The sequence below is a fragment of the Ursus arctos genome, unplaced genomic scaffold (genome assembly GCF_023065955.2).
Source record: "Ursus arctos isolate Adak ecotype North America unplaced genomic scaffold, UrsArc2.0 scaffold_6, whole genome shotgun sequence".
Taxonomy (NCBI): domain Eukaryota; kingdom Metazoa; phylum Chordata; class Mammalia; order Carnivora; family Ursidae; genus Ursus; species Ursus arctos.
The window spans coordinates 24,237,083-24,264,288 of record NW_026623078.1 but is presented as its reverse complement, the minus strand read 5'-3'; the positions used below and the strand labels follow the sequence as shown (position 1 = coordinate 24,264,288).

The 27,206-nt window shown below is 39.6% G+C and overlaps 1 protein-coding gene across 5 annotated transcripts in view; it reads right to left on the bottom strand.

The window, feature by feature from the left end:
• The window catches only part of SGK3 (serum/glucocorticoid regulated kinase family member 3), a 130,554-nt gene that overhangs the window by 42,805 nt on the left and 60,543 nt on the right, over positions 1-27,206 (bottom strand). For 3 of the 5 annotated variants that reach the window (XM_057308131.1, XM_048216451.2, XM_026516393.4), the window contains exons 2-4: positions 16,679-16,897; positions 10,713-10,796; positions 5,650-5,722 (exon numbers count right to left, since the gene is read on the bottom strand). In XM_057308131.1, coding sequence (XP_057164114.1) covers positions 5,650-5,722; positions 10,713-10,796; positions 16,679-16,756 — 235 coding nt within the window. In that variant the 5' untranslated portion in view covers positions 16,757-16,897. Of the gene's footprint in view, positions 1-5,649; positions 5,723-10,712; positions 10,797-16,678; positions 16,898-27,206 lie in introns of those variants that run through there. The other 2 variants (XM_057308130.1, XM_044390375.3) reach the window with 2 other exon arrangements.

Genomic DNA, 27,206 nt, shown 5'->3' with positions numbered 1-27,206 from the left:
GAAAAGATACTCTAAAAATGGAAAAAAACAGGACATTTGAGAAAATGTCTCAATGAGTGAATGTCTCAATAAAAATCTATAAACAATATTCAACTCGAGTTTTGGTTTAGGTAAAATGATTTCTACTCAATAAAGGTTTTAATGTGCAATGTTTGTCACCAAAATCATGGGTTGTTTCTAGGCACATAGGTTTATTTCCATTTCTTAAATGTAAGGTATGGCTATAAAAGAACAAATATAAATTAGATCTGGTCTATCAGATCCAGATGCACTTAGTACTTTTTCCTGTTCAACTGTGAGTTTCTTGAAGAATTTCAGGAAGATACCTTATAAAACTCTTCCAAGGGCATTCCTTGTATTCATCACACCGTAAAAGCATAGGTGAGGTTTACATTAGAAACTACACTTGAAACATAGTTATTTTTCAGGAACTGAACTTAGTAACACAGGAGAGAAAACTAAAATGAATGACTACATGTGACATATTTAGAGAAAAGCTAATGATTACAGAGATGCAGTTCTAACCTGTTCTGTGGATGGATACTTACTAAAGGTACATTTTACATTGGGAGATCAATTTTGAGAGTAAGTTCCTTTCTTTAGTGAGCTACAGCCCATGCTGCAGAAGTGCTACTAGACCTTCCATTTCATTGCTGACTTTGAACAGTTTTTGAAAGCCCTATGGAAAGCCCAACATAAGAAGAGAAAGTCGGTAATGAGAAAAGAAGCCCTATAGTAGTCAGAGTTTAGAGGAAATTACAAGCTTAATTTTTAGATCAACATTAAGCATGCAAATGTCTTTAAAAATTCCAGGTAAGACTAAAATGGATACGAACCCATTATTGGGTAAGTCCCAAGAATTTATATAAAGTTGATAAACTATCTTTAAGCATTATACTTAGAGATAAATCTATCTATCTATCTATCTGGGCTTGTGCATGGAGGGTAGGGGAGGGTGGAAGGGGAAAAGGGAGAGAGAGAATCCCAAGCAGGTTCCCACAACCCTGATGATTATGACCTGAGGCGAAATCAAGAGTTAGACACTTAACCAACTGAGGCACCCAGGAGCTCCTGGAGAGATATATTTTAAAAAATCTCTCCAATTAAGAACTTATGTGAATTTATCTGTTGTAATTCAAAAGAAATTTCAATTAGAGACTGAAAAGAAATCAATGCTTAAACAATAAAATGAGAGCTTTAGTCTCCAGAGTGCATATGAAAATGACCTATACAGATTTCTCTGTCATTTAACTGCTTCAAGAAAAATCAACCAAGAGGACACAATTTCTAATGCTGTGGGACAGGGGAAAAAAAAATCACCAAACTCTGATGTAAGGCGGTCTTGGGTTTTAATCCTAATACTGCTACTGGTGGCCAGAGTGCCTAATTATATTCACCATCAAAGGATATTTGGAGCCTCTAGGGACCATAGAGATTTTTTTTTTTTTTAAGTACTAACCCACATCTTTCAGGTTAGGAAATAAGGTTAAGATTTTTGTAATGTTCCAAACAAGTGATTTTAAATTTTAAAATAATATGTACATAAAAAGATCGTGAATTTTGTTTTTAAAGGTACCATGCATAAATCAGACAACAGAGTAAAGTGAAAAGAGAAACAAACCTGGATGAATGTAATTCTGCTATATATTAGCTGTGTGATTGGTCTTTGCTACATCTCTATTTTCCTCATGCATGAAACAGAGGTAAAAGAGCTACTTTACAGTTAGGAGCTCAAATAATAGCACAGTTATTATCATTACTACTGCTACTATTATCACTTTATTATATTATTACTATAAATATTATATAATTAGATACTACTATTATAACAGTAGCAGCATTTTTAAAAACCGCATACTACAGGGAAGGAACACTGGAATCAGAGTCTAAGATGTAACTGAACCTCACTTCTGCCACTGCCTAGTTTTCTAACCACAGACTCCTCCCTTCTTTAATCGTCAAGTAGGGGACAGAATTAGATGATCCGTAAGCTCTCTTTCTAGCTATATATATAACATTTTGTGACACTCAAAACAGAAGTCCTCCAAAAAAGACGACGAAGAGAAAAAGAGTAAGACTGGCTAAAAAAATTAATGCACCTAATTCAGAATCCTCAACTATTTGAAAATTTAAGTTCTAAGAGAAGTGATTTTTAAAATCTTTAACCTAATATTTATTAAGTAGCCTTCCCAAAATAAGTGACTGGTTGAAAATAGCATGCATGCATTCATTTGTTCATTTGTTCACTAATCACCTGTTAGACACTCTGCCCTGTACAAGGCACTGGAAATACGAAAATGTTTAATTAAGACACGGTACCTATCCTCAAGAAGCTCAGATGCTAGTGGAAGACAAATGTAAACAAATCACGACACTTGGGCACACCAAAGGAACTAACAGAATTCACAAGCTGCTATGAGCAGAGATGAGGCTCCCCAACCCTGACCAAGCACTTAAGAAAAATTTCCTGAGGCATTGGTACCTACATCAAGTCTTATGAAGAACTAGATGGGTACAATGTCCTGACTTCAAAAGAACTCAAAGACTAGAATAATAATGGAGAGTTGTCTTTTTATTTTGTACAAACCTATTTCTCTTCAATCAGTAAGGGTTAAAAGTGAGAAATAAAAGTGGTTTCTACATAAGCTGTTGAAGAATTATGCCTTTAAAAAATATTTTACCATTAGCCCTTAACACAAGTGTAATGAAAGGAACTTAACTGATGTTAATTGATGTTTTTGTGAATGGATAAATAAAATACTGAGCAAACAGTTATATAGTCAACATTCATAGTCTGTCAATTTCATATGCCCTGTCTCTTATTGGACTCACACAGATTTTTTTACTTTGTACACTTATTTTTCAATAGGTAAGATGAAATAAACTTTTTTTTTTAACTTCAAAAAAACAGTTTATATACTGACCTCAGGATCCTATTAGCAAAAGGCTTGATATTAAACCATTCAGAATATAAAAAGTATAGCTATCTCTGTGCCCTCTACACAAAGATCCTTAAATTCAAAATGGAATTTTACCTTTGAAAAGTACAGGTAGAAATAACCTTTAAAACCTAAGTTCAGATATGTAAAACTTATCTTCGAGAGGTTGGCAACCACCAGAATCAAGAAGTGAAAACAAGAAAATGGAGAAATCCTCTTAAACTACGACATAAGAATGCAGAGATGTCTTTATCTCTTTGTCTTCTTCCCATGATGAGATGAAATGATTCTGTCATTAGGTTCAACTAAGGGCTCTCCAGAACTCTAGCCTGAGTTCAAGTCTCTATTATCAATAACACAGTTCGATTCCTCGCAGATGTCTTTCTGCCACTTCACAGTAATTCATTCTCTCATTCACCCACGCCTGACACCTCACTTATCTCTCATTCTCTTCTCTAGGTCTCCTTTACCTAAGCAATCACCAAGATTTCTTATAGATTTTTCCTTACAGATTTTTCCTGCATATTGCTCCATTTGTAGCCCTTTTCCACCCCAGTCCTTTTCTGATTCTCTAATGTGAGGTCTATCGGAATATTCCCTTACGCTGTGTTCTAGTCTCCATCCTGTCTCTTCTCTCTGCTGTGCCTACCGTGTATGGCACACTGTCGGTTTCACACAGTGTTTCATAGTCACTTTACCCACATAACTCTAGGACCCACATGTTGCCCATGGTGATGTTTTTCAACCTGTGCTCCACAGACACACTTCACTGCTATACCAACAAGCAGCTCCATTTTTATCTGCTCTACACATGATATTTTCTGCAGAAGATTTCATTGGGAAAAGAGCATTCTGCAGCTGAAAACAAAATGAGTACAAAGGCACTGGCCTGTAGAATCAATTCTGCAGAATGTCCAATCTGGCTTTGCTGTGGCAACTTAGTCTTCTCCTGCTTCTCTCTCTCTCTTTTTTATCTGCTTCTCTTTATTAATGAATTCACGTATTCAACTAATATTTACTGAAAACCCAAGATCTACCAGGCACTATACATCAATAAAAAAGACAAATACCAATGTTCATAAAATCTACAGCCAGATGAGACAGACTGCCAATGACAGTGAAGTATACTAAACTGTCTCAAGGGAAAAAAATTCTATACATAATAGGGGAAGTGAGAACCCTCTCCAATCCTGAGGTTCATAGAGTGTAACAGAATGAAGAGCCTCCAGTTGAGAGGCTATATGGGATGATCCAGCAGCCTCAAGGAAAAAACCTAAGTTTAATTAAAGCAAGAATGTAAAAGAAATATGAAAAAGATGGAGGATAAAGAGGACTTTGTTAATCATGAACAGAATTTCACAGGGCACAGTGAAAAGGTTTGAGGGAAAGAAATGATAGAAGGGTAAGTTGCAGAGAAGCTGTACAGTCAGGATAAGTGATGTGAGAACTTATCTCTTGAGTAGAGACCCAAGAGAGCAGACATGTAAGGCATCATAGGTTTAATGGGTTATAAGGCTACAGGAAATTAGTTACAGAGGTTGAGACCAAGGATGACAATAGACAGCACTTTAGCTCATCAGGATTCACCTGTGGCATAGACAGATGGCTTTTCTAATTTGCATAAGGAGATTATCTGGTGGATAAGGAGACTTCTGCCTCTCTGTATGCAGCCATTTGTGACCTGGACTGATATTATGGATTCAAGTGGAAAAAGTTCCAGGCTTGAGACTTCAGACATATAGCTTCACACTCCTGACAGCCTATGTGTCATGAGGCTCCCTAAGGCTGAACAATAGGACATTTTCTTAGTATCCCATTCAGAGTCTTGCAGGGTGCCGTGTATACAGTATATATTTCAGAAATATTCTGGATGTAACAAAAAATGTCCTTTGTGGTTAGGAAAGTACCCCAAATTATCCTTAATGACCGATAAATTTACCTGAAGCCAGACTTCTTGAATTTAACTTCCAAATCTGACACTTACTAGCTATGACCCTGGGTAAATTAATTAACCAAAATGTGCCTCAGTTTTTTTATCTATAAAACGGTGATGACAATAAGAATACCCGCCTCGGTGCGCCTGGGTGGCTTAGTCGTTAAGCATCTGCCTTCAGCTAAGATCATGATCCCAGGGTCCTGGGATCAAGCCCCACGTCAGGCTCCTCCTCGGCGGGAAGCCTGCTTCTCTCTCTCCCACTCCCCCTGCTTGTGTTCCCTCTCTCGCTGTCCCTCTCTGTCAAATAAATACATAAAATCTTAAAAAAAAAAAAAAATACCTGCCTCAAAAGGTTTTTGTGAGGACTGAATGAATTAAAACATGCGAAGCGTTTAAAACAATGCCTGAAGTGGGGGGGGGGGGGGGCGCCTGGGTGGCTCAGTCCGTTAAGCGTGGCTCAGGTCACAACTGCAGGGTCCTGGGATGGAGACCCGTAATGGGCTGTCTGCTCAGTGTGGAGTCTGCTTCTCCCTCTCCAGCTACCCCTGCCTGTGCTCGCTCGCTCTCTTTGTCAAATATGTAAATAAAATCTTTTAAAAAACCCAAAACAATGCGTGGTACACAGAGAGCCCCTTCCTGAGGCATTATGTTGGAAGAACATGAGATCAATTAGCTTTGTGAAGCCCTGTACTACTATACAGCACAATGAGTTCGTTAACTACTTCCTCAAACTTCAACTATCACTTATGGCTGGTCTATGAAGGTATTGCTTACCTGGATCAAAATTATCACCAAATATTCTCTTGGCAGGAATCTTCAGGGCCATAGCAGGAAACTGTTTCTTTAACTAGAATTTTAAAAAATAACATTATATGAACTTGATTTTCTAAATCTTCTAGTTATACACGTACCAAAACAAATTATAATATGATTTTCGAGAAAATCCATCATAAGGCATACTTTGAAGGATATCATGATCAAATATACAAAATTAAACTACACCAATAAAATAACATTTGTTTGATTAATCATCCTATTTTGTCCCAATAGAACACCTGGTATCTTTGTGACCCTGGATAAGTCACTTAACATATTTGTGCTTCAGTTTTCTTGTAAAATGGAGATGATTTTAGTGCTTAGACAAGAATCTGGAGTATAAGCTTTGAATACATGTTACTCACCATTTATTACCTCAAGAGAAGTTGTGATCTTTTTCTTTCTCTATGAACAGATTGATAATTGTTTTCTAAGAAAGCAGGTGAATTTTGTTTTCAAAATTCAAAATTCTCTGCTCTAGCCTACCCTTATTAATATTTTAATACATTTGTTTATCAGATTTGCTTATCCCTAGACAAACAACTTGGCCCTGAAGACATTACATTAAATTTGGGGCAGGCAGTAAAGTCATAAAAATCGGTTAATGCTTATTTTTATTATAAGCTTGATGTCAAAAAACCACACACACGCACACTATATCCACCTATCAAAATGTCAGGAAATACAAAGAATAGAAGAATGTATTAATCACTCTACACCACAAGTATGTGGTCAGCAAAATCCAGACTGAAAAATCTATAGACAAATGACCCTGCTTTTTCAACTAAAACTGTGAAGGCAAGAAAAGAGAGGTGAAGGGGGAGACTTCCTAATATAAAGACAGTTCACAGATTTATCAACCAGTCCTATAAACACTGACTGAATATTGGATATTAAAATGTTATTGTTAATTATTTTCAGATGTGAAACCAGTACTGTGTGCGTACGTGCATTTTTAATGAACTTCTATCTTTTTAGAGATGTATACTAAAATATTTACAGATGAAATGATACGAAGTCTAAAGTTTGCTTCAAAATTACAGTGGGCTGGCTAGGGAGAGAGACGGAACAAGAACGGCCATGTATCTGAAACTGTGGCAGCTGCCTGGTACATTATATTATTTTCTGTGTTGGTACTCTTCTCTCTACTTGTGTATGTGTCAACAACTACAATCAAAAAATTTTAAATGCAGACTACACTCATAAAAAATACATTTCTATGGACAAATGTTTACAGATTGGGTATTTTAGTTTTTTTCTTTTACTCTAAAAGGAACACAGGGAAAGAATTTGTGTTTTCAAACTTAGGGAAATCCAGGCCAGGTTTAACCTCACTTCTGTGGTTTCAAAGAACACAACTTATACTATTTCCCTGTTTTTTACTTTGCCCCTCACCACAGGAGGCAGAACTGGGAGTTAACAGAAAAAGAGGCAGACAGAGAAAATGGAGGAATAAGAAAAGATGAAAAAAGGAAGAGAAATACAGGAAAAATGAGGGAGAAGAATAATAAAAACTCAACTATATATTAAGGAAAAATTTCTGCAAAAAGCTTAAGATGGGTGTTTGACGGAAAAAGAGAATGAAAGTGACTTCAAGATACTCAAATTTTACTTTATAGACTTAAAGATACTCAAATATTAACACCCTAACCTAATTAATCTCTAGCTATTTATTTATTTATTTATTTATTTATTTATTTATTTGAGAGAGCATGTGCACGAGTGGACAGGGGAGGGAGGGAAAGGGATAGAGGGAGAAGGAGAAGCAGACTCCCTGCTCAGCAGGGAGCCCGATGTGGGGCTCAATCCCAGGACCCTGGGATCATGACCTGAGCTGAAGGCAGATGCTTAACCAACTGAGCCACCCAGGTGCCCCTAATCTCTAGCTATTTAAATCATGAAACCATCATGACATGAGGACGGCTCTTCACTCATGCAAGATTTCCACACTGCTGAGTTTTTAGGTGACATCCCCTACATTCCTCTTTCTTATAAACAGTTCTACAGAAGGCAACACTTTTAGGAGGTAAATCTGGCTCATATAATCTTTTAAGCAAAATACAGAAAGAAATCTCAGATTTTCAGTTATTAGTAGTTCACTGAGAAAAATTTGATCTTATTTCTCTAAGAAGTTCATATACTATCTGTATGTGCATATGTTTGTTACAGTACCATCATGATAGCTACAGTCAAATCTGTACAATCCTCAAAAAATGCTGATCATTTATATAACGGCATCCAAGAATCTCAAATAGAGCTGGCAATTCAACCTCACCCAGCCTCCAATATAAACTATTTTTTTTCAATATAAACTTTTTTTTTTAATCACTCAACATTATAGGGGTCCTGGGTGGCTCAGTCAGTTAAGCATCCCTCTTGATCAAGCTCAGGTCTTGATCTTGGGGTCATGAGTTTCAGCCTGCTCCACACTGGGTGTGGAGCCTACTTAAAAATAAATAAGTAAATAAATAAAATAAATAAAAATCATTCAACATTACAGAAGATATCCTCATGTACAAATTCTTTTTTTTTTAAGCATTCTTTTTTTTTTTTTTTTTAAGATTTTATTTATTTATTTGACAGAGATAGAGACAGCCAGCGAGAGAGGGAACACAAGCAGGGGGAGTGGGAGAGGAAGAAGCAGGCTCACAGCGGAAGAGCCTGATGTGGGGCTCGATCCCATAACGCCGGGATCACGCCCTGAGCTGAAGGCAGACGCTTAACCGCTGTGCCACCCAGGCGCCCCTCATGTACAAATTCTTTTTGGCTATTATTTTTCTCAAAAGTGTGATTTCACTTACAGTCAATAAAAGACTGTCTCAATACCATTTGATTAAGCAATTTAAATACATATATTACGTTCAGTTACATAAGCATAAAAAAATTTAAAAACAGAAGAAAACACAGTAAAAGTACTACAGTTATCTCTGAGTAGCAACATAGTAGGGGTGATTTTTAAGTTTAAATACTTTCTTCCTCCATATTCCAGATTTTCTAGGATATATATTAATGTTACATAGGAAATTACGCCATTTAAAATACTTAAGTACTATTTTAAAAGTTCAATTTTAACTAGCAAAGCATTTGAATATTATTTGAAGGAAAAACAGACACAATGAAATGCTAAATAGAGATGAATCAGAAGGGGTGCCTCAGTGGCTCAGTCAGTTAAGTGTCTGCCGTTGGCTCAGGTCATGATCCCAGGGTCCTGGGATCGAGCCCCAAGTCAGGCTCCCTGCTCGGCAGGGAGTCTGCTTCTCACTCTGCCCCTCACCAGCTAGTGCTCTCTCTCTCAAGTAAATAAATAAAATCTTAAAAAAAAAAAAATGAATCAGAAGCCTTACTTTCACGACTTAACAAAACATGGAATGTTGTACAGCTAGACATTGGATTCATTCTGGCCCACTTAGAAGTAATTTACCTCTTAACTGAGATTTGCTTAACTTCCTCCATATTTAAAGTATCTCACAAATGTAAGTCACAGACTTACATATCTGTTTAACCCTATTTTTAAAATCAAGAGACAGAGTTAAGAAAATTGAAGAAAATTACCTTCTTATTTTAAATATGAAACAATTTTTTCTTTTTTTTTTTTAATATTTTATTTATTTGACAGAGAGAGAGGGAACACAGGCAGGGGGAGTGGGAGAGGAAGAAGCAAGCTCCCAGCAGAGGAGCCTGACGTGGGGCTCGATCCCATAATGCCGGGATCACGCCCTGAGCCAAAGGCAGACACTTAACAACTGCACCACCCAGGCGCCCCTGAAACAATTTTTTTCTGAAGGATGCCTGGTAACCTACCATTTATTAAATAATGATGTAAGGAGATTCCTATTTATTATTAGGGCAGAAAAAATTTAAATTTCGGATTTGAAGCATAATTGCTTTTTTTCTTAACTGAAGCAAAGCTTAGAATCCAGAGCTGTTTTAATAATCCGAGGTCTATAATGATCAACACAGGTGGTGTTCTTTGACCTCCTAGGTATGTATGACTAATACCTACACAACAATGGACAATGATACACAAACAGCAGTCTCTGCATAGATCTGGCCTGATGTGTTACAACGACCATGGTGCTCTTGCTTCCTACTTTAGAGAGTATTTGTAATTGCAAACACTGGATTAAAGATAATATTTAATATCTGAATTCTGAATATATAAAAAATAGGTTTTACTAATTTAAACAAATAATGATGCCTTAAATATCACCCCCACTCGCCAGTAACTCTGAGAACTTACAAAAGTCCATATTCATTTTAGTTGTACTGGCTACTTAAAATCTGGAACCGAAGACTTATCTCTAGCTAAAAATGAAACTACAGAAGGAAGGTAAGCTCATGACAAAGTTTCAGACCTAAATCTAGTTGCTGGGCAATTTAACCAGAAATAACATGATGATTAACAACTATTAGAGAGGCAGTGGAAAGAATTTATTTCTAATATTCTGACATTAAATGTATTTTAAGCCGCGCCATCTAGCTTTTATAATATCTTCAAGAGTTTACTTGGAAATTCTCAACAATCCTCTCTCCACCCTTTTTTGTAGGATGCTTCTGAAGAATCTCTTACCCTTTTCTACTTGTCTATTTGAGTAGGAGTATTATTTAATCACTCAAAGAAATCTCTCTTGGGGTGCCTGGGTGGCTCAGTCGGTTAAGCGTCTGCCTTCAGCTCAGGTAACAGTCTCAGGGTCCTGGGATCAAGCCCCACATCAGGTTCCCTGCTCAGTGGGGAACCTGCTTCTCCTTTTCCCTCTGCCCCTCCCCCTGCTCGTGCATGTTCTCTATCTCAAATAAACAAATAAAATCTTAAAAAAACAAACCTCTCTTATTTGCAAGTTTTCTTAGGTATTATATTCTATTATATATATATTTAAGTTCTATTTAGGTAGTCTCTATGCTTAATATGGGGCTTGAACTCACAACCCTAAGATCAAGACTGTGCTCTTCCGTTTGGGCCAGCCAGGCATCCTCAGGTGTTTTGTGTTAAATAAAAATCCTGCAGACTGACATTTACTTACAGTATTGTAAAGCTTATCAAACTCTGCGTATCTCCTGAAGACAAACCACTCACTCCTGCCCATTGAGACCAGAACTTTATAAACCTGTGGAAATAAAAAATAGCATAACAAAACTTGACTGCAAAAAACATTCATTAGCTATTTAATAGGTGAATAACCTGTTTTTATACTCATGGAACTGATATTAGACATTCATGTTTATCCATGATTCTCTAAAATACACAAGTATACTGGCTAAAAGACTCACTTCGTCTTCTTGAAAGGAGATATTTTATTTTATTTATTTTTAGGAGATATTTTATTTTTAAAATGTTATGAAATATTTCTATAATTTTTGAGAGAATAACACAGTGAACACCTGTGAACTCATTCAAATGTTGTGAATTCTAACATTTTGCCATTCTTGTTTCAGACTTTTCCCCCCCAAGATTACAACATTATAGATTCAACTGATGCTATTTTCTACTCTTCTTCCCCAGCACTAACCATTATAAAGACTCAATTATTAGTTCTTCACCTTCCAGGTCATCTTGTACATAGTACTTCTCAAACTAGGAATTTATCCTCAGACTTCCTACTACCATCTTACAGGTGTTTAATAATTTTCATATATACATAACTTCATATAACCAGAGTCAACAACCCTATGAAGAACAACCACTACAATCCTTAGTATATGTATGAGGAAATGATGGCCCAAAAAGTTTAATAACTTGCCAAATTCACAGACTTATGAGACTAAAATTTAAATCTTCTAACCCTTCATGTACCAGAACCAGTATCAAATCATCAACAATTATAATACAGAATTAATTCTCATAATTCATCCCAACCCATACTCTCAGAGTATAATTCAACATAGTAATGTAGAGAGAATGGTTTGGGACCCCAAAGATCTGTGCCATTTCTTTTTTTCTTTTTTAAAGATTTATTTATTTATTTGAGAGGGAGAGAAGCACGAGGGGTGGGGAAGGGCAAAAGGAGATGGAGAATCTTAAGCAGACTCCACACTGAGTGAGAAGCCCGACACAGGGCTCAATCCCAGAACCCTGAGATCATGACCTGCGCTGAAACCAAGAGTCGGACGCTTAACCAACTGCGCCACCCAGGAGCCCCGTGTGTCATTTCTAAAGAGAAAAATAGCAAGAATCCAGGTGTTTGAGGAAAAGCTCACTATGTATGACTTGGATTATGAATTATAGAGATAGGAATTACTTTGGGGTTTACAATACAGTTGTCTGCAGTCTGGTTTATTTTAGAACATGGGCATACAAACTGTATAAACTATAAACTATCCTTTCTCATAAAAGATTGAAAGCTACATTCACAAGTTAATAGTTAGATAATACTGAGAAGAGCACCTCTCTGATACTGCATGTGATTAGAACATGAATTCGGGGGCATAGTGAGAAGGCTCCCAGAATGCAAAGTCACGTATCTCTGTGAGAGAGAGGATAAGGTCTCACCGGAAGGTGAAACAAAGTCCTTGGTATCAGTCATCTGAGTTAAGTGATGAATTACTCAGACTGAGAGAAAAAGAGTACCCAGGCACCCTACATGAGCGACATGGGGTGGTGGGGGGTAACATGGCTCTTCTGGTCTTAACCAAGCAGGCATCAAGTTGTCTTAGAGGAAGCTACTGGATATAAGATACCAGATTTGTTTGTAAGATTATACTGCTCACAAGGAGAGAACGTGGAAGTAGAGTATAAAGAACCTGGTCAAGGGGCCAGAGAAGCTACACCGTTTCCAAGACTAGATTACAGATTTAATTCATAGAGCATTCAGGATCAGATAGGACTGCTACCAAAGGATCAGAAACTTAGTTTTAGATGACTGCAAGCTTCTTGAATTAGTTATGCTGGCTTCCTAGTGTGGTAAGGTGGCTTCCCATGGTTACCCAAGGACAGCCAAGACTAGAACCCACAGTTAGGTTCCAGGCTGAAACAGCTCTGCTTCAGATAAAGCCCCATGAAGTTACCAGTCTGTGGTATGACTTATGAACAAGGGCCTTTTTTTTTTTTTAAATATTTTATTTATTTATTTGAGAGAAAGAGAAAGCCTGACTCAGGGCTCCATTCCAAGACCCGAGGATCATGACCTGAGCCACCGAGGCACCCTGAACAAGGGCCTATTAAGTAAGTTCTCATAAAACACCAATAGGTAACAACAAACTCTTCAAAAAAAAAAAAACAAAACAAAACACTTTCATTTGCAAAAGAAGCACAAGAATTCACAGAAAGCAGTACAATACTTATTACAATATAAAATTATTTGGTTTTTTTAAAAAAATATTTCCTTATTGCCTGTCTTGTCCCACCAGAACATAAGTTCCTTGAGAGCAAGGGCTGTATCATTCTTGCTACCTACCATATCCCCAGTGCCTAGAACAGCACCTCGCATGACAGAAACTCAATGACAATTTGTTGAATGGGTAAATGAAAGTATAATTTAGACTTGGTTTAAGTTAAGACATCCTAGAAGGCAATGCATTTCTGTTACAAGCTTCACAGTATAGAGCTATATAAAAGACATGAGAACTAGAGTATAAACATATTATCAAGTAGCAAATAACACAATATCTATTTTTGTTCCCAAGTATGGCACAGGCATCTGGGACCTGCTGAAGCTCGACACAGAGTCTGTGTTGGCTGAGGTAGGGTCTATCTGTGTTGACTAGAACTGAGGTTCTTGAGGACTGCCCTGTAGTGGTCAGCAACTAACATGTGAACTTAGTATCACTCAACATCAATTCAACAAATACTTCTTAAATATCCATCTCTATTCTGGGTACTATTGATAAAGCAACAGTGAGGAAAGTTCTTTTGATTTCAAAGGATCTTGCATTCTAGTCTAGTCATGAATAAACACAAAATGTGTCTGGTAGTGATAACTGCTATTAAAAAATTAAATAGGGTAGAGGAACCTGGGTGGCTCAGTTGGGTAAGCATCTGACTTTTGATCTCAGCTCAGGTCTTGATCTCAGGGTTGTGAGTTCAAGCCCTGCACTGGATTCCATGCTGGGTGTGGAGCCTACATTAAAAAAGGGGTGGTACGCCTGGGTGGCTCAGTTGGTTAAGCATCTGACTCTTGATTTCGGCTCAGGTCATGATCTCAGGGTTGTGAGACTGAGCCCCGTGCTGGGCTCTGCACTGGGTGTGGAGCCTGATTAAGATTCTTTCTCTCCCTCTTCCTCTGTCCCTCGCCACCCCCCTCCCAAAAAATTAAATAGGGTAAGCAGGACAGAGAGTGAAAGGAGTAGGGTGGGGTGTGAAGGTGCTATTTTCATAGGGTGGTCAGAAAAAGCCTCTCTACAAAAGCAACATTTGATAACATGAAGCAAGGAAATGAACAAAGTGATCTGGAGGAGGCCTTCGAGAACGCAGGGGACAGCTCTGGGAACAGGTGAGTAAGAGTGATGCTACAGGGGGCGCCTGGGCGGTCGGTCGTTAAGCGTCTGCCTTTGGCTCAGGGCGTGATCCCAGTGTTCTGGGATCGAGCCCCACATCAGGCTTCTCTGCTAGGAGCCTGCTTCTTCCCCTCCCACTCCCCCTGCTTGTGTTTCCTCTCTTGCTGGCTGTCTCTCTCTGTCAAATAAATAAATAAAATCTTAAAAAAAAAGAGTGATGCTACAGGCTTCCCTGAACCTTTTACAGAAGGCATGAAACTACCTCTACCACGAAAAGTAAATGGACACTGAAATAACCCATTGCCTATATTTGCTATATATGACCCTCCATCAAACTTGGCAGGAGGTTATGCCCTTGAAGGAAAGAATGTTCAAGGGTTAAAAAAAAAAATAGGAGAGGGAAGGAAAAAAACCTTCACACACTCCACTATTTTACTGAGGTACTGACCTCTTACTAACCATCCATGTGATGTTTCTAAGACTTGCTTATAAGATTGTGGAATAAATGAACAATGCTTAAGCTACTGCTATAACACTGAGCAGAGGCAAATGGCCAGACACACACTGCAGCCTCTCCTCTGGGCTTTGGTACAGAGTGTGGAGGTGCGTTTATTAAGAAAGGGAGAACCGAGGAGAGAAGGACAGAAGCTTTTTCCAGTTCCTTGTCTGGGACTTAGGGAGAAAAGTGTCGTTGGGGGCTCCAGCCCCCTGGATCTCTCTCTCTGACAAATAAATAAAATCTTAAAAACAAAACAAAAAAAACACGCCTGGGTGGCTCAGTTGGTTAAGCGTCTGCCTTTGGCTCAGGTCATGAGCCCAAGGTCCTAGGATCAAGTCCTGCATCAGGCTCCTTGCTCAGCATGGAGCCTGCTTTTTCCTCTGCCTGCCACTCCCCCTGCTTGTTCTCTCTCTCTCTGACAAATAAATAAATAAAATCTTAAAAAAAAAAAAAGAAGAGAAGAGAAGAAAAAAGAAAAGAAAGCATGACTGGAGTGGTCAGACCAAAGGGTTTAGTTTAACTCCCCACTTTTCCCATATGACATGAACTCTGAGTTGAAAGTCTTCTGTCATGGGATGCACCTGGCAGGAGCAAGGTGATCCCCAGGTCAGAGGCAGGGGTAGACCACTTGAGCCAAGAGCAGTGAAAGGAATGGCAGAGCCTCAGTGGGGTCTACAGCTATCAAGAGCCAAGGGGAAGCTGAGTCAGCAGTGAGTCATCACCAGTCTGGCTAAACCAACAAAGAATAGATCACAAATCAGTTGATCGACTGCAGATGCCAGCAATGGATGCCAACAAAATGTCCAGGGCTAGATCAGGTCAACCACAGCTGGCTGTTTGCCAGACCAGTCACTCTACACCCGGAACAGCAAAGATCTAGAGGGCTGACAAGAATGCAAGAACCTTCAGCAGGCTACCATGAGGTCAGTCACTGACTCAACAAATACCATGAAAGGGGACACCTCTCTACTCATAAACCATGATGTCAAGTTGGAGAAGTGTGTGTTCAAATAGGAGAAGGAGAGTAGAATGAAGACAGCCTGAGCATTTTAACTTAAAAGAACTGCTTAAATTTTTTTTAAAGATTTTATTTATTTATGTGACAGAGAGACAGCCAGCGAGAGAGGGAACACAAGCAGGGGGAGTGGGAGAGGAAGAAGCAGGCTCCCAGTGGAGGAGCCCAATGTGGGACTCGATCCCGGAACGCCGGGATCACGCCCTGAGCCGAAGGCAGACGCTTAATGACTGCACTACCCAGGCGCCCCAGAACTGCTTAAATTTTAGCTCAAACTAGGTGTTAAACAGAATTGAGTTAAATGAATTTCTTCATACTACTCAGCAGATGGGGGCTTACAAGGAAGAGCAGATCAGTGATAGACAAGATAAATGATATTGTTTTAGGGGGAGGAGGGCAGGAGATCTCTGAATATATACACAAACAGGATTACTGGAACTAAATACAGTATGTTTCATTACACTAATTAGAGAAATGGCTACTCTCACTGATACAATGATTCAGCAAGCATTCATTGTGCTTATTCTTTATAGTTCTATAGCAGATACTATGGTGATAAAAAAAAAATAAAATTAGAAATGGACTTTGCCTTTCAGGTAAAAAAGAGATAAAATACTGGGTTAAACATTTCAAACACTGAGCTAGAAAATGATTAATGTCATAAGAAAGATGCTGTGGAAATTGCTAGACAGGGGTTCTTAACATGGGACCATGACTTCTGGAGTCCATTAACCTCCTGACAACACATGCAAAATATGTGCATGTTTGTAGATCATCGTGTCTGCACATTATCTGGTGAGAGGATCTATCAGAGTTTCATAAGCTTCTCCCAGGGGATAGGTAAACAGGCAAAAATCTGAAAAGGAAACTGTAATTTGCTAGAGTACAAAGGGAAGACTGTGGAGGATATATCATTTGAAAGGTAAGATCTAGATATGTAGAAACATGGGGAGGACATTCCAGGTTAAGGAAGAACAAAAACAGAAGCAGAAATATTCTCTATATTCATTTTTTTCTCCATAGGCTTTATATTACATACTTACAGTAAACCTCTTCTTTTTCTCTCTGTGTTCATCAGAGCTGGGAATGCTTACACTTGGGCAGCTTTCCTTGTAGTCCATGTTATAATCCCTTTGAGTTTATTGCCTCAAAAGGACACCAAAAAATGAGTCCGAAGAAATGGTCAGCAAAGGACAAACACAGTTATAGCTAATCCAAAACATAAAACCTCTTGAGGTAATATTCAAATTCCATCATGCAACCTTAATCAACAGGGGAAAAACAAAAAAAACAAAAAAGCACGGATTAGCAAAATAATTTAAAAATAAAATGATTTGTCATTATTCACAGGACCCATTTTACACCTATTCTGGCAGGAATTTATATTTGATAGAAGTCACAGCCCAGGTTAGGGATATAGTTTCTCTTATGCCCCATCAACAGCTCAACCACAATCAAACATGTGCATTCCACCTGCCTTCTTTACTACTAAGAAATTCTAGGAGTTACAGTTCAGGTGGACTGAGGGCACCTTCCATCTAAAAAGGCTCTATTTTGTTAGATTTCAAGCAGGGTTTTTCAAAAGGTGTTTTCCATTTTTTTAAAGTTTATTTATTTAAGTAATCTCTACACCTAAGCTGGGGCTCAAACTCACGGCCCTGAGATTAAGAGTCACAGGCTTTTCCGACTGAGCAGGCCAGGCACCCCCAAGGTGTGTTTTTCAGACTTCTTGCATCAAGATGAGAAGGTGAAGCTTGCTTCAGATTAGGATCCTCTATAGTAACTATTTACTCCTGTTTTACATGTGAGGCAACTGAGACATTAAATAAATTGCCATCCAGGAAGTGAACCCAGGCTGTGTGGCTCCAGTCTTGACTCTTAACCACTGTGCTGTGCTGCATTTTAACAACTGTGGATAGTTCTTACGCATTATGCACTGGGCCCCCGGTCAGAGATATTACACTCTTCATATAGAACAATACAATTATGTTAATATTATCATTCCACCCGAGGACAAAGGGCTTGAGATGTCAAACTGATGCCACTTTTGCTACACACGGCAGCCCATACTCTCCACTGATACCAAATAATATCCTTTAAAGAGTTAGTTTGCCAGTTTTCCTGGTGACTAATTTTAGGAAATTACTCTGACAGATCCAATAATTGTAAATAAATTATATCGAAGTAATGATTTCAAATATCTATCTATAGGCATTGAATATTCAGGTATGGTGAGTTTTAACTGATTATAAGGGTGCTTCCTTTGAGATGATTCAAAACCCACTTTGCTGGATTTGATGCTGGAAATGCAGTTAAGAAGGAATTAGTTATCGGAAAACATAGACATGTAACTGGCCCCTTCCTAAGCTCAGAGTGCCCTATAAAAGCAGCTAGCTTCTTCAGCTCGCCCATTAGACCAGAGTGCCACCTGACCAAAGTCTTGCCCTGCAGTCCCAGAGCTCTATTGTTAATGAATAAGAGCAGGTGGAACGTTAGCTCTTCTGAGGCAGATTAACCTTGCCTAGGAGCCCCAGACCCATATCAGCCCATTCTCCATCCGTAGCAGAAGTGACAAGAGGGTGGAAGTTACAGTGCTATACTTTCCACACCGATCCCTTGAGAATGTGGGACTCAGGGGGTGGTGGGCCCTGCTGGTACCGCGTTATGTACAAGCTTGAATGTCTGTCTGTGCCTTACTGTGCACGGTCCACAGGAGCAGAACTAGAGGAGAGTATCATGTCTCAGGTCTTCCCTCTGGAAGGGACAATGAAGTATGACATTAAGTGGCATCGGGAATAGACGAGGGGGAAAGAGCTGGGAAGCAGGATAAGTTGTTTCATACAAGGTACCATGTATAGTAGGCAAATAAGTATAGAGCCCAGCACTTAGGGGGATGCCTATTCTCCTCACAACCTATTCCTATCACCCCTCATTGCACCCTAATGAGAGCTCCCACAAGAACCCAGGAAGAAGTTCAAAGCCAACTCTGGGAAGAGACTGCCTTTATACTGAAAAATTTGCAGAATCTCAGAAATTTTTACCAGCAGGAGTCTGGGGTGCATATATGGGAGTACATTCAAAGGATATTAGACCAAGGAGGACTAAATAGGAGATTACTGTGATCCTATACATGGCCGCAAGCGTATCCCAACAATCCTTCTCCAGACCTTCCCTGAGAGAGACCTGCAGCCATTCACAACGGTGACCGCCCACTGGGGAAAGAGAAATGTATAGTCCTTCCAAGGGTTACTAGATACTAGGTCTAAACTGACACTAATCCCTGAAGATCCAAAACATGGCCACCAGTCACAGCACCTATCTCATTCCAGAAAAGAGATGAGTGATGAAGTTAACCCTGGTATCTCATGGTGGGTATAATGGGACCACAGGCCCATCCTGTGGCTATTTCCCTAGTCCTAAAATTTTTGTGCAAATGGATATACTTAGTAACTGGCCAAGTCCTCACATTGGTTCCTGTCCTATGTCATAAAAGTCATATGGAAGAAAGGGCCATGAAGAAACCTTTGGAACTCTTCCCCTTTCCCCACTACGAAGGTAAATCGAAAGCTGTACCACATCCATGGGAGAAGAAATCAGTACTACTATCAAAAACACTGAAGGATACAGAGGCGTTGATTCCTATTATATCTCCTTTTAACTTGCCTGGTTACCTGGACCAAAGCCAGAAAGATCCTGGAACATAACAACAGATGGAGAGGCCAATCACGGCTGCACTTCTAAGTGTGGTATTTCTTGCTGGAGAAAATGAGCATAACCTCTGGTATCTGGCAGATAACTACTGACCTGGCAGATGCTTTCTTTTCTATCATCATCAGTAAGAACAATACGATGCAATTTGCCACCAAGTGCCAGAAACAGCAGTGCACCTTCAATGTTTTACCTGAGGGCTATTTCTGCACTGCCATAATACAGGCGGGCAGGACGTCGGTTATCTCAATACCCCACAGATCACCACACGGGACCATCACATGGACGGCATTATGTTCACTGGATCAGGTGAACAAGAAGTAGCAAGCACTCAGGATGCCTTCGTAAGACACATGTACAAACCAGAAGATGAAGGATAAAACGCATGGAAGTTAAGGATGTACCACACAGATGGTTTCTATGGTTCCAGAGGTCTGAGGCAGGATATTCCATCTAAAATAAAATTGCTACACTTGGCACTATGTTCACTAAGAAAGACGTAACACAACTGTGAGCTTCATATTTGGATATGCTGCTATGGCTTATATACTGGGTAACCCATGAGGCTGCCGGTTTTTACTGGGGCCTGATTCAAGAGAAGGTTCTTCAGCAATAAAAGCTGCCCTAACTCTTGGGGCTATGCCTTAGCACACCCACTAGTACTACAAATGACATGGCAGACGGGGATGGGGTAAGGAGCAAGCATCAGGAGAAGAATAAGAGTTATAGACTCCTTAGGGTACTGTCAGTAAGTTTTGTCCATTTGGTTCCTGGCTTGCTACTGAGCTCAGGTAAAGATTACATACCCGCCCATGGGAAACCAAGGGACTATGTAATAAGAACAGCCTGTTATGAACAGTATTATCTGACCGACTGATTCGTAAAACTGGACTATACAAAAGCATTCTACCTGGTATGTTAAAAGCAAGACTGGGCCTGAATAGGTCTGGAAGGCACAAGTAAACCTCAGGAATACCTGGTACTTGTAGAATCTTCCTCGTGACCTCTCTCACCACACGCTTGTGGAGAGGATCCTACGACCAGTTGGCAGAGGAGGGAAAAGACATGCTCATTTATCAATGGACATGCATGGTACTCTAGCCCCAACCAGAAATGAGACAATGTAGCTCTTTTCAGGGGTGGTCCTGACAGAGTGGTGAAGGGAACTCCTCCCATAGGGCACAATTCTGAGCAGTGTATATGGTGTCAGGAGAAATGAATGCCCAAGATATATATGTTGACTCATGGCCAACTCGCTGGCCATAAAATCTTTAAAAAAAAAATAAATAAAGTGGAGAGTATATTCTCTTATGTTGTACTTTCATCTTTTTTTTTTAAGATTTTATTTATTTATTCGACAGAGATAGAGACAGCCAGCGAGAGAGGGAACATAAGCAGGGGGAGTGGGAGAGGAAGAAGCAGGCTCATAGGGGAGGAGCCTGATGTGGGGCTCGATTCCATAACGCCAGGATCACGCCCTGAGCCGAAGGCAGATGCTTAACCGCTGTGCCACCCAGGCGCCCCTTTCATCTTCTTTTTAATAAAAATTTTTAAAAGTTTAAAAAGGAGGAGAGGTTTGCAGATGTATGTGGATGAACTTTTCAATACAGCACAGAATGTAAAAAATATCTGTGTTCTACATAAAAGCCCACTGTAGACAGGCTGTTAGTAATCAGGTGACCAATCAAGATGAATGGTCCTAGGGATGTCAGTCAGCCGTTTTCCCAATCACCTGTTGCTTGCTCAATGGACCTGTTGGTAATCAGGTGACCAAGCAAGATGACCGGTCCTACGGATCTCAGTCAGCCTTTTTCCCAATCACCCACTGCTTGCTCAATGGACCCATGACAAAGTAGACAAGGCAGTTTTTCTTTGTTCTAATTCCTTTGACAATCTATGGGTTACTTGTAAGGAGTGGAAGTTGGCTGTGAAAGTTAACATTATTTTAACTGGTTAGACGACTGAGTAGCAGAAAGTTGTTGAAGGTATTTACCAAACTCAGATCTAAGACTTCCGGAAATTCATGAGCATCCTGAGAGAATCAATCTATTAGACCTCAAAGAGAAGCTGGACTTACTTTCCACAGTGACCTGGCCTGAACTTCATGGGATTAGAAATTCTGAAGAAGTGCAGAAATAGCTGAGAAAATGAAATCACTCTTTCGGAAGCAATTTACTCATTTTGGTGCTATGAATCATTGCTTACACTTCTTTGCTTGCTTTTTTTTTTTAGCTTTTATTTATTCACTTGAGAGAGAGTGAAAGAGAACACAAGCAGGGGGAGAGGCAGAGGGAGAGGGAGAAGCAGACTCCCCACTGAGCCAGGAGCCAGACATGGTGCTCTATCCCAGGACCTGGAGATCATGACCTGAACGAAGGCTCAACCATCTGAGCCACCCAGGCCCCCTTTTTGCTTGCTTTTGATGCTTAAACATGGAAGGTTCCTGAATAATCAAATACCTGTCATATCAGTGTCGCTCACTGTCATATCAGTGTCACTCAGTTTCTGAAGTACTCATGTTCAATCTTCGGGCAATGTCTGTGTTTGTATGGCTCCCTGAGGGTACACTTCATTTTGTTGACATGGAGACCCATTATCAACAATATAAACCTAGTATCAGAACTGCAATGGTCCCTGACTCAATGCACCCTCAATTCTCAAAAAGACTGAACTGGCTAACAGTGATATTCTCCCTGATTTCATCAACAAGGACTGACTAACCCTGGGCTAAAAACTATGTTTTTATGTGATGAAATCTGGCTCAACTACCTTCTTGAGTCACATTTAATTTATTCATAAAATTGAGTAACTTTTGCCATTTGAACATAAAAATAATCATAAAAATTAAAGGCATATAGAAAAGCACATAGAAAAATATCCATCATCTTAGCACACAACAGACATGTACAGTCAATATTTTTTGCATGTATTTCATTCTTTTCTATGTATCTATAAACATATATAGGTGTGAGAATATGTCTGTATTATGAGTATGTGTGTGCTTCTGTGTTAAAATGATGGAACATATTGTTTTACAAACTTATACTTTAAACTTTATAATGTATTTTAATACCAATAACAACAGTGATAATTATTATTACTGTGTGCCAGGCACTGGGCTTATATTTAATCATCACAGTAACCCTAGGAGATACTACTGTCACTCTCCTTTTACATCTGAGCAAACAGACACCGAATCAGGCTAAGTAACTGCTTGAAGTCATTGAAGCAAGTAGTTGGTGGAATCAGAACTTGGAGTGATGTGGGATGCCTGAGTGTCTCAGTCTGCTAAGCGTCTGCCTTTGGCTCGGGTTGTGATCTCAGGGTCCTGGGTTTGAGCCCCACATTGGGCTCCCTGCTCAGCGGAGAGCCTGCTTCTCCCTCTCCCTCTGCTGCTCCCCCTGCTTGTGCGCTGTCTCTGTCAAATAAATAAATAAAATCTTAAAAAAAAAAAAAAAAAGAACTTGTAGTGCTGTCTCATTCCAGAACCTGTGATTTAACATGACACTATACCCCTTTCCTTCTAAAGACAACCTCAGGTTTGGTGGAGGAATGCTTTCACCAAGAAACAGTCTAGTCCTGCCAAACTGAAAGCTAAGCCTATCCCCTAGCCATGTGTGGTTTATGAGGCCATCCAATCTAGTAAGAGAGTGGTCACTGTCCCAGTGAAGTGACTGATCTGGATTTCCAGGAGGAAACTTGGATGTCATTATACAGTGTGGGGAGGACAATTACGCCTGAATTGAGGGATTCAGTGGGGCCCGTCTAACAGTACTGGTCAATGGGGAACTGGCAACTCAATGAAGATGGGACTACTACAGACTTGGATCCTGTGGGAATGAAGGTTTGGGGTCCTCCACCAGTAAACAACTTTGACAAGCTAAGGTGTTGGAAGAGAATAGGGGAACATAAAATAGGTACCAGTTATCAACCTGAGGCAAAAGACTAGCTACAGATGCCAAGACTATAGCAGTTTTGTTTTATTTTAGTTTTCTTCTCTGTTCCCTTCTGTGAACGCTGGCAGTGGTTCCAGGTGGGAGTATGAATGCACTGAATAGTGACTGTCAGTGACTGACTGTGTTTCCCCTGAGTTAGGAACATAAGTATTATGCCCAAAGCACAAGACGGAGTACTAAGGGACAGGAAGGGGAAGACTCTGCTGGATATCCTCTGTGTCTTTTCAGATTCATCTCCACCCTGCTCCACGCCCTGGGATGCTGACCTCTACAGTCTGCACCCTATAGGCTCCCTTGCCCTCTAGCTGCTGGTTGATTTCATCCCTCTGGCATGATGTGGGCTGGGAAAAAGGGGATCAGGACGTGTATTTGCTCATCTTGCTCCCTCCTGAGCAGGCTGCCGTTCGGTAGCTACTGTAAAAAAAAAACTCCTGAGAGGCGATCTTGTGTCCTGTGACTACAACTCTTATGGGGACAAAATGCTACAATTCTCCACCTCAGTCCTTGGACAAGATTAAATGATCTGAACCCTACTTTCCTAATCTGGAAAATGAGGCTGGCAACACCTATTTCATATAGTTGTTTTAAGCATTTGAGATAAGTAAAAGACCCAGCTCTGTATAAGTAGTCAATAAACTGGATCTAATACACAGCTATTTGTTTCAAATTACTTTTTATTCCTTAGTTCAACAAATACTTATTAAGCATTCATTATGCATTAAGCAATAGAAAGACAAAGATAAGAGAAAATCCTATCTGCAAAGAACTTATCTCATGGGGAAGAATGATATGCAATATAAAAATTTCAAGAGTTCACTAAGTGGGATGTTACATGTATGCATGGTACACCACGAGAGCACAGACAGGGGTCACAGATGAAGACTGTCATATATTCTCAGCCTAACTAAAAATAAAGCCAGGCAGATATGGGAGCAGAACTTTGAAAGCACACCCGTCTGCTTGAATTTTCTCTGGAAAAAGGGAGCTAAAATCATATGTTGGAAATGAAGATGCTGCCGTGGAGAAAAACAATGAGATTAAATCACTTGCTCCCCTCCCAATAATAATAATTATTATTATAATAAATTGAAGAAAGGAAGAAATCACTTGCCCAAGTTACTATCCAATTAATGGGTTAGTATTTTAAGTCCAAATTTGACTACCTCCAAAATCTATATGTACTTGTTTGCTATACCACACTGTCTCACTTTAAATAAGGTCTTCTTTCCTTCAAGCTAAATCAATCCAGTAACCTAACAATATTTAAGATTTAGTGGCTAAGCTTATTATAAGCCAGACTGTGGCTTCTCGCCAAAGCTTTACTGACAGGAAAACCAAGGAGAAACTGAAGCATAAAAGGAGAAGTAATCTGCCCCAGGTGATGGCATCAGGTTTTGAACCCAGGTGGTCTGACTTCAGAACTTGTACCCCTTATACCACACTGCCTCTACAACATATATATGCTCTAAAGAGTCCTCTGGAAATCAATGAAGGCTCATAAATTTATTCTTAAGTGGTCAGGAGTGAAACTATGAAAAAGCAACCCTGCTATTACTATATATTTAATGTTTATTTTGTGAAACTGAAGCAATTAAAATTCTGCAAAATCATCTTATGGCCAGGCAGGGAAATAAAACAGAGAGAAGAGGACTGATAAAAGAACCCCAGAATTAAAAACGAATAGAAAAAAAGCTATGTTGTTCATGTGGGAATAAAACTTGGAATTTTGGGGGAGGTTCATAGGTATATTAGGCTTTTCAAAAGAAGAACGGGGTGGGGAGCACCTGGCTGGCTCAGCCAGTGGAGCATCCGACTCTTGATTGTGGGGTCTTGAGTTCAAGTCCCACACTGGGTGTAGAGATTACTTAAAAAAAAATCTTAAAAAAAAAAAAAGAAGAAGAAGAATAGGAAAAGAATCTGCCTTCATTCTGCTGGAGAGTCACAATATAGTCTTGTAGATTGGTTCCCAGGGGCAGCTGGCTTGCCTGGGGGTGGGTCATGTGGCTCTAATGAGACTAAGTCCAGATACTAACCCAGAATGGAAGAACTAACCTTGATATTCATCCAGTGAATCAACTCAGACAAGTCCAACATGACAAAAAGAAGTGGGTCAGATGAGATCAGAACTTTCAGGGACCAGCCAGACTCTAGGAGGGACAGTGATTTGCAAAGGTAGACTAAGAGCTAGTAAATATTGTATTTATGTATAGTGGTTCTCATCAGGGGGACAGTGGGCAATGTCTGGGGATATTTCTGGTTGTCACAACTTGGGGGGTTGTTAAGCAGCTACATGTCAAGGATGATATTAAACATCCCACAATGCACAGGACAGCCCCTACAAGAGAAAGTTATCTAGCCCAAGATGTCAATACTGTTGAGGTTAAGAAACTCGTATTTACTGAGTACTAATGCTAGGCACTATTCGAAGCATGCCTTACATCTAACACATTACTTGTTCCTCATAGAGACTCTTCAGATATCTTTATCTGCATTTTACAGATGAATAAACCTAGGCTACAAGATCCACATCCTCATACAGCTTCGGGTGGGAGCACTGTATGGTGATCACAGCTTTGACCTGAGAGCCTGGTGTGCACACACTGTCTCTCGATTCCTTATAGTACTACTGCATGCATCCCCTTCTTCTAAATCACCTTTGGAGATACAGGTTGAAGAGGGCAGAACACCAAGCGTCCATTAGCTATCAGGTTATAGAAAGAAAGCCATGCACAGAAGAGCAGCTTTCTGATTCTGCCACCAGGAGGGGTCAGGTCTGTGTAGCAATGTACAAGGAGTGGCCCAGCTTCATAAAACATCATATGTCAACATGTTATCAAGAGTGTGGTATAGAATAGGCCCTGAGTATTGGCCTCATCACAAGGACAATCAAGGGCTAAATTATGAAATAAGGAGGACACAAGAAAGGATGCTATCACAGGATACGGTTTTTTTAAAAGGAGGGGAAAGTTAAAAAAATTAATAGATTTATTTTTTTTATATCAGGGGTGTAAAAATATGGATGAAATACCATGACAGAAAACTGTCCAAATTCATGTTATGTTAAAATTTTGTTGACAAATACTGCTTAAAATAGATAGGCATTGATTAAGGCTTTTTTAAAATTAAGCTTTTTATTTCAATTCCAGTAGAGTTAACATCAGTTAAAGCTTTTTTTAAAGCATTTTTCCCCATCATCATTGTGCCTATCTTTTTGTCCATTATATGCAATTATTGTCCTGGATCTTGTCCATCTTTGTTTCAGACAGCCAAAAAATGTTTTGTAAGAAAATCCAAAGATTCTCCAGCTTTTTACTTCTAAAATTTAAGCAGAGAAGTTCTTAACTCCATTTCTTTCACACATCATGGACACTGTTTGGTACTGACTAGCGGACCAGACCATACCCAAAATTACAAGACAGATACATTAGTAAATATCAGTATCCACTCTCAACTACTATGGCAGAGAGGGGTTCAGTGATTTACACCAAGACATAAAGGGAAATGAAGAATAATCCTGTTCCCAAAGACAGGAAGCAGACCTGGAAGAGCTACAGATTTTCTTCAGCAGGGGGACAGGACTGGGTGCTGGATGTTTGGAAACAAGGGTCCTAAAGGAGGGAACTGACAAAGGAAAAGACAAAAGAAAATCCCTGTACAGACCTGGGGCATGGCATTAGGGACTGGTTTGGAAAATGGGAACTGACCCAGAGAATACAAAAAGGAATGGGCATGGGGAAGGGGGCAGGAATTATTCCTGAGAACAGGCCAAGAGAGTTGGGTTTCATTTTAAACTACATTAAAAGCACCTTAAGAAATTCTTACTTCAAACTCACCAGCTACTTTACTGAAAGTCTGCTGTAATAGTATATAATCTTTATCTGTTTATTTCCGCCTTTCAGAATACTAG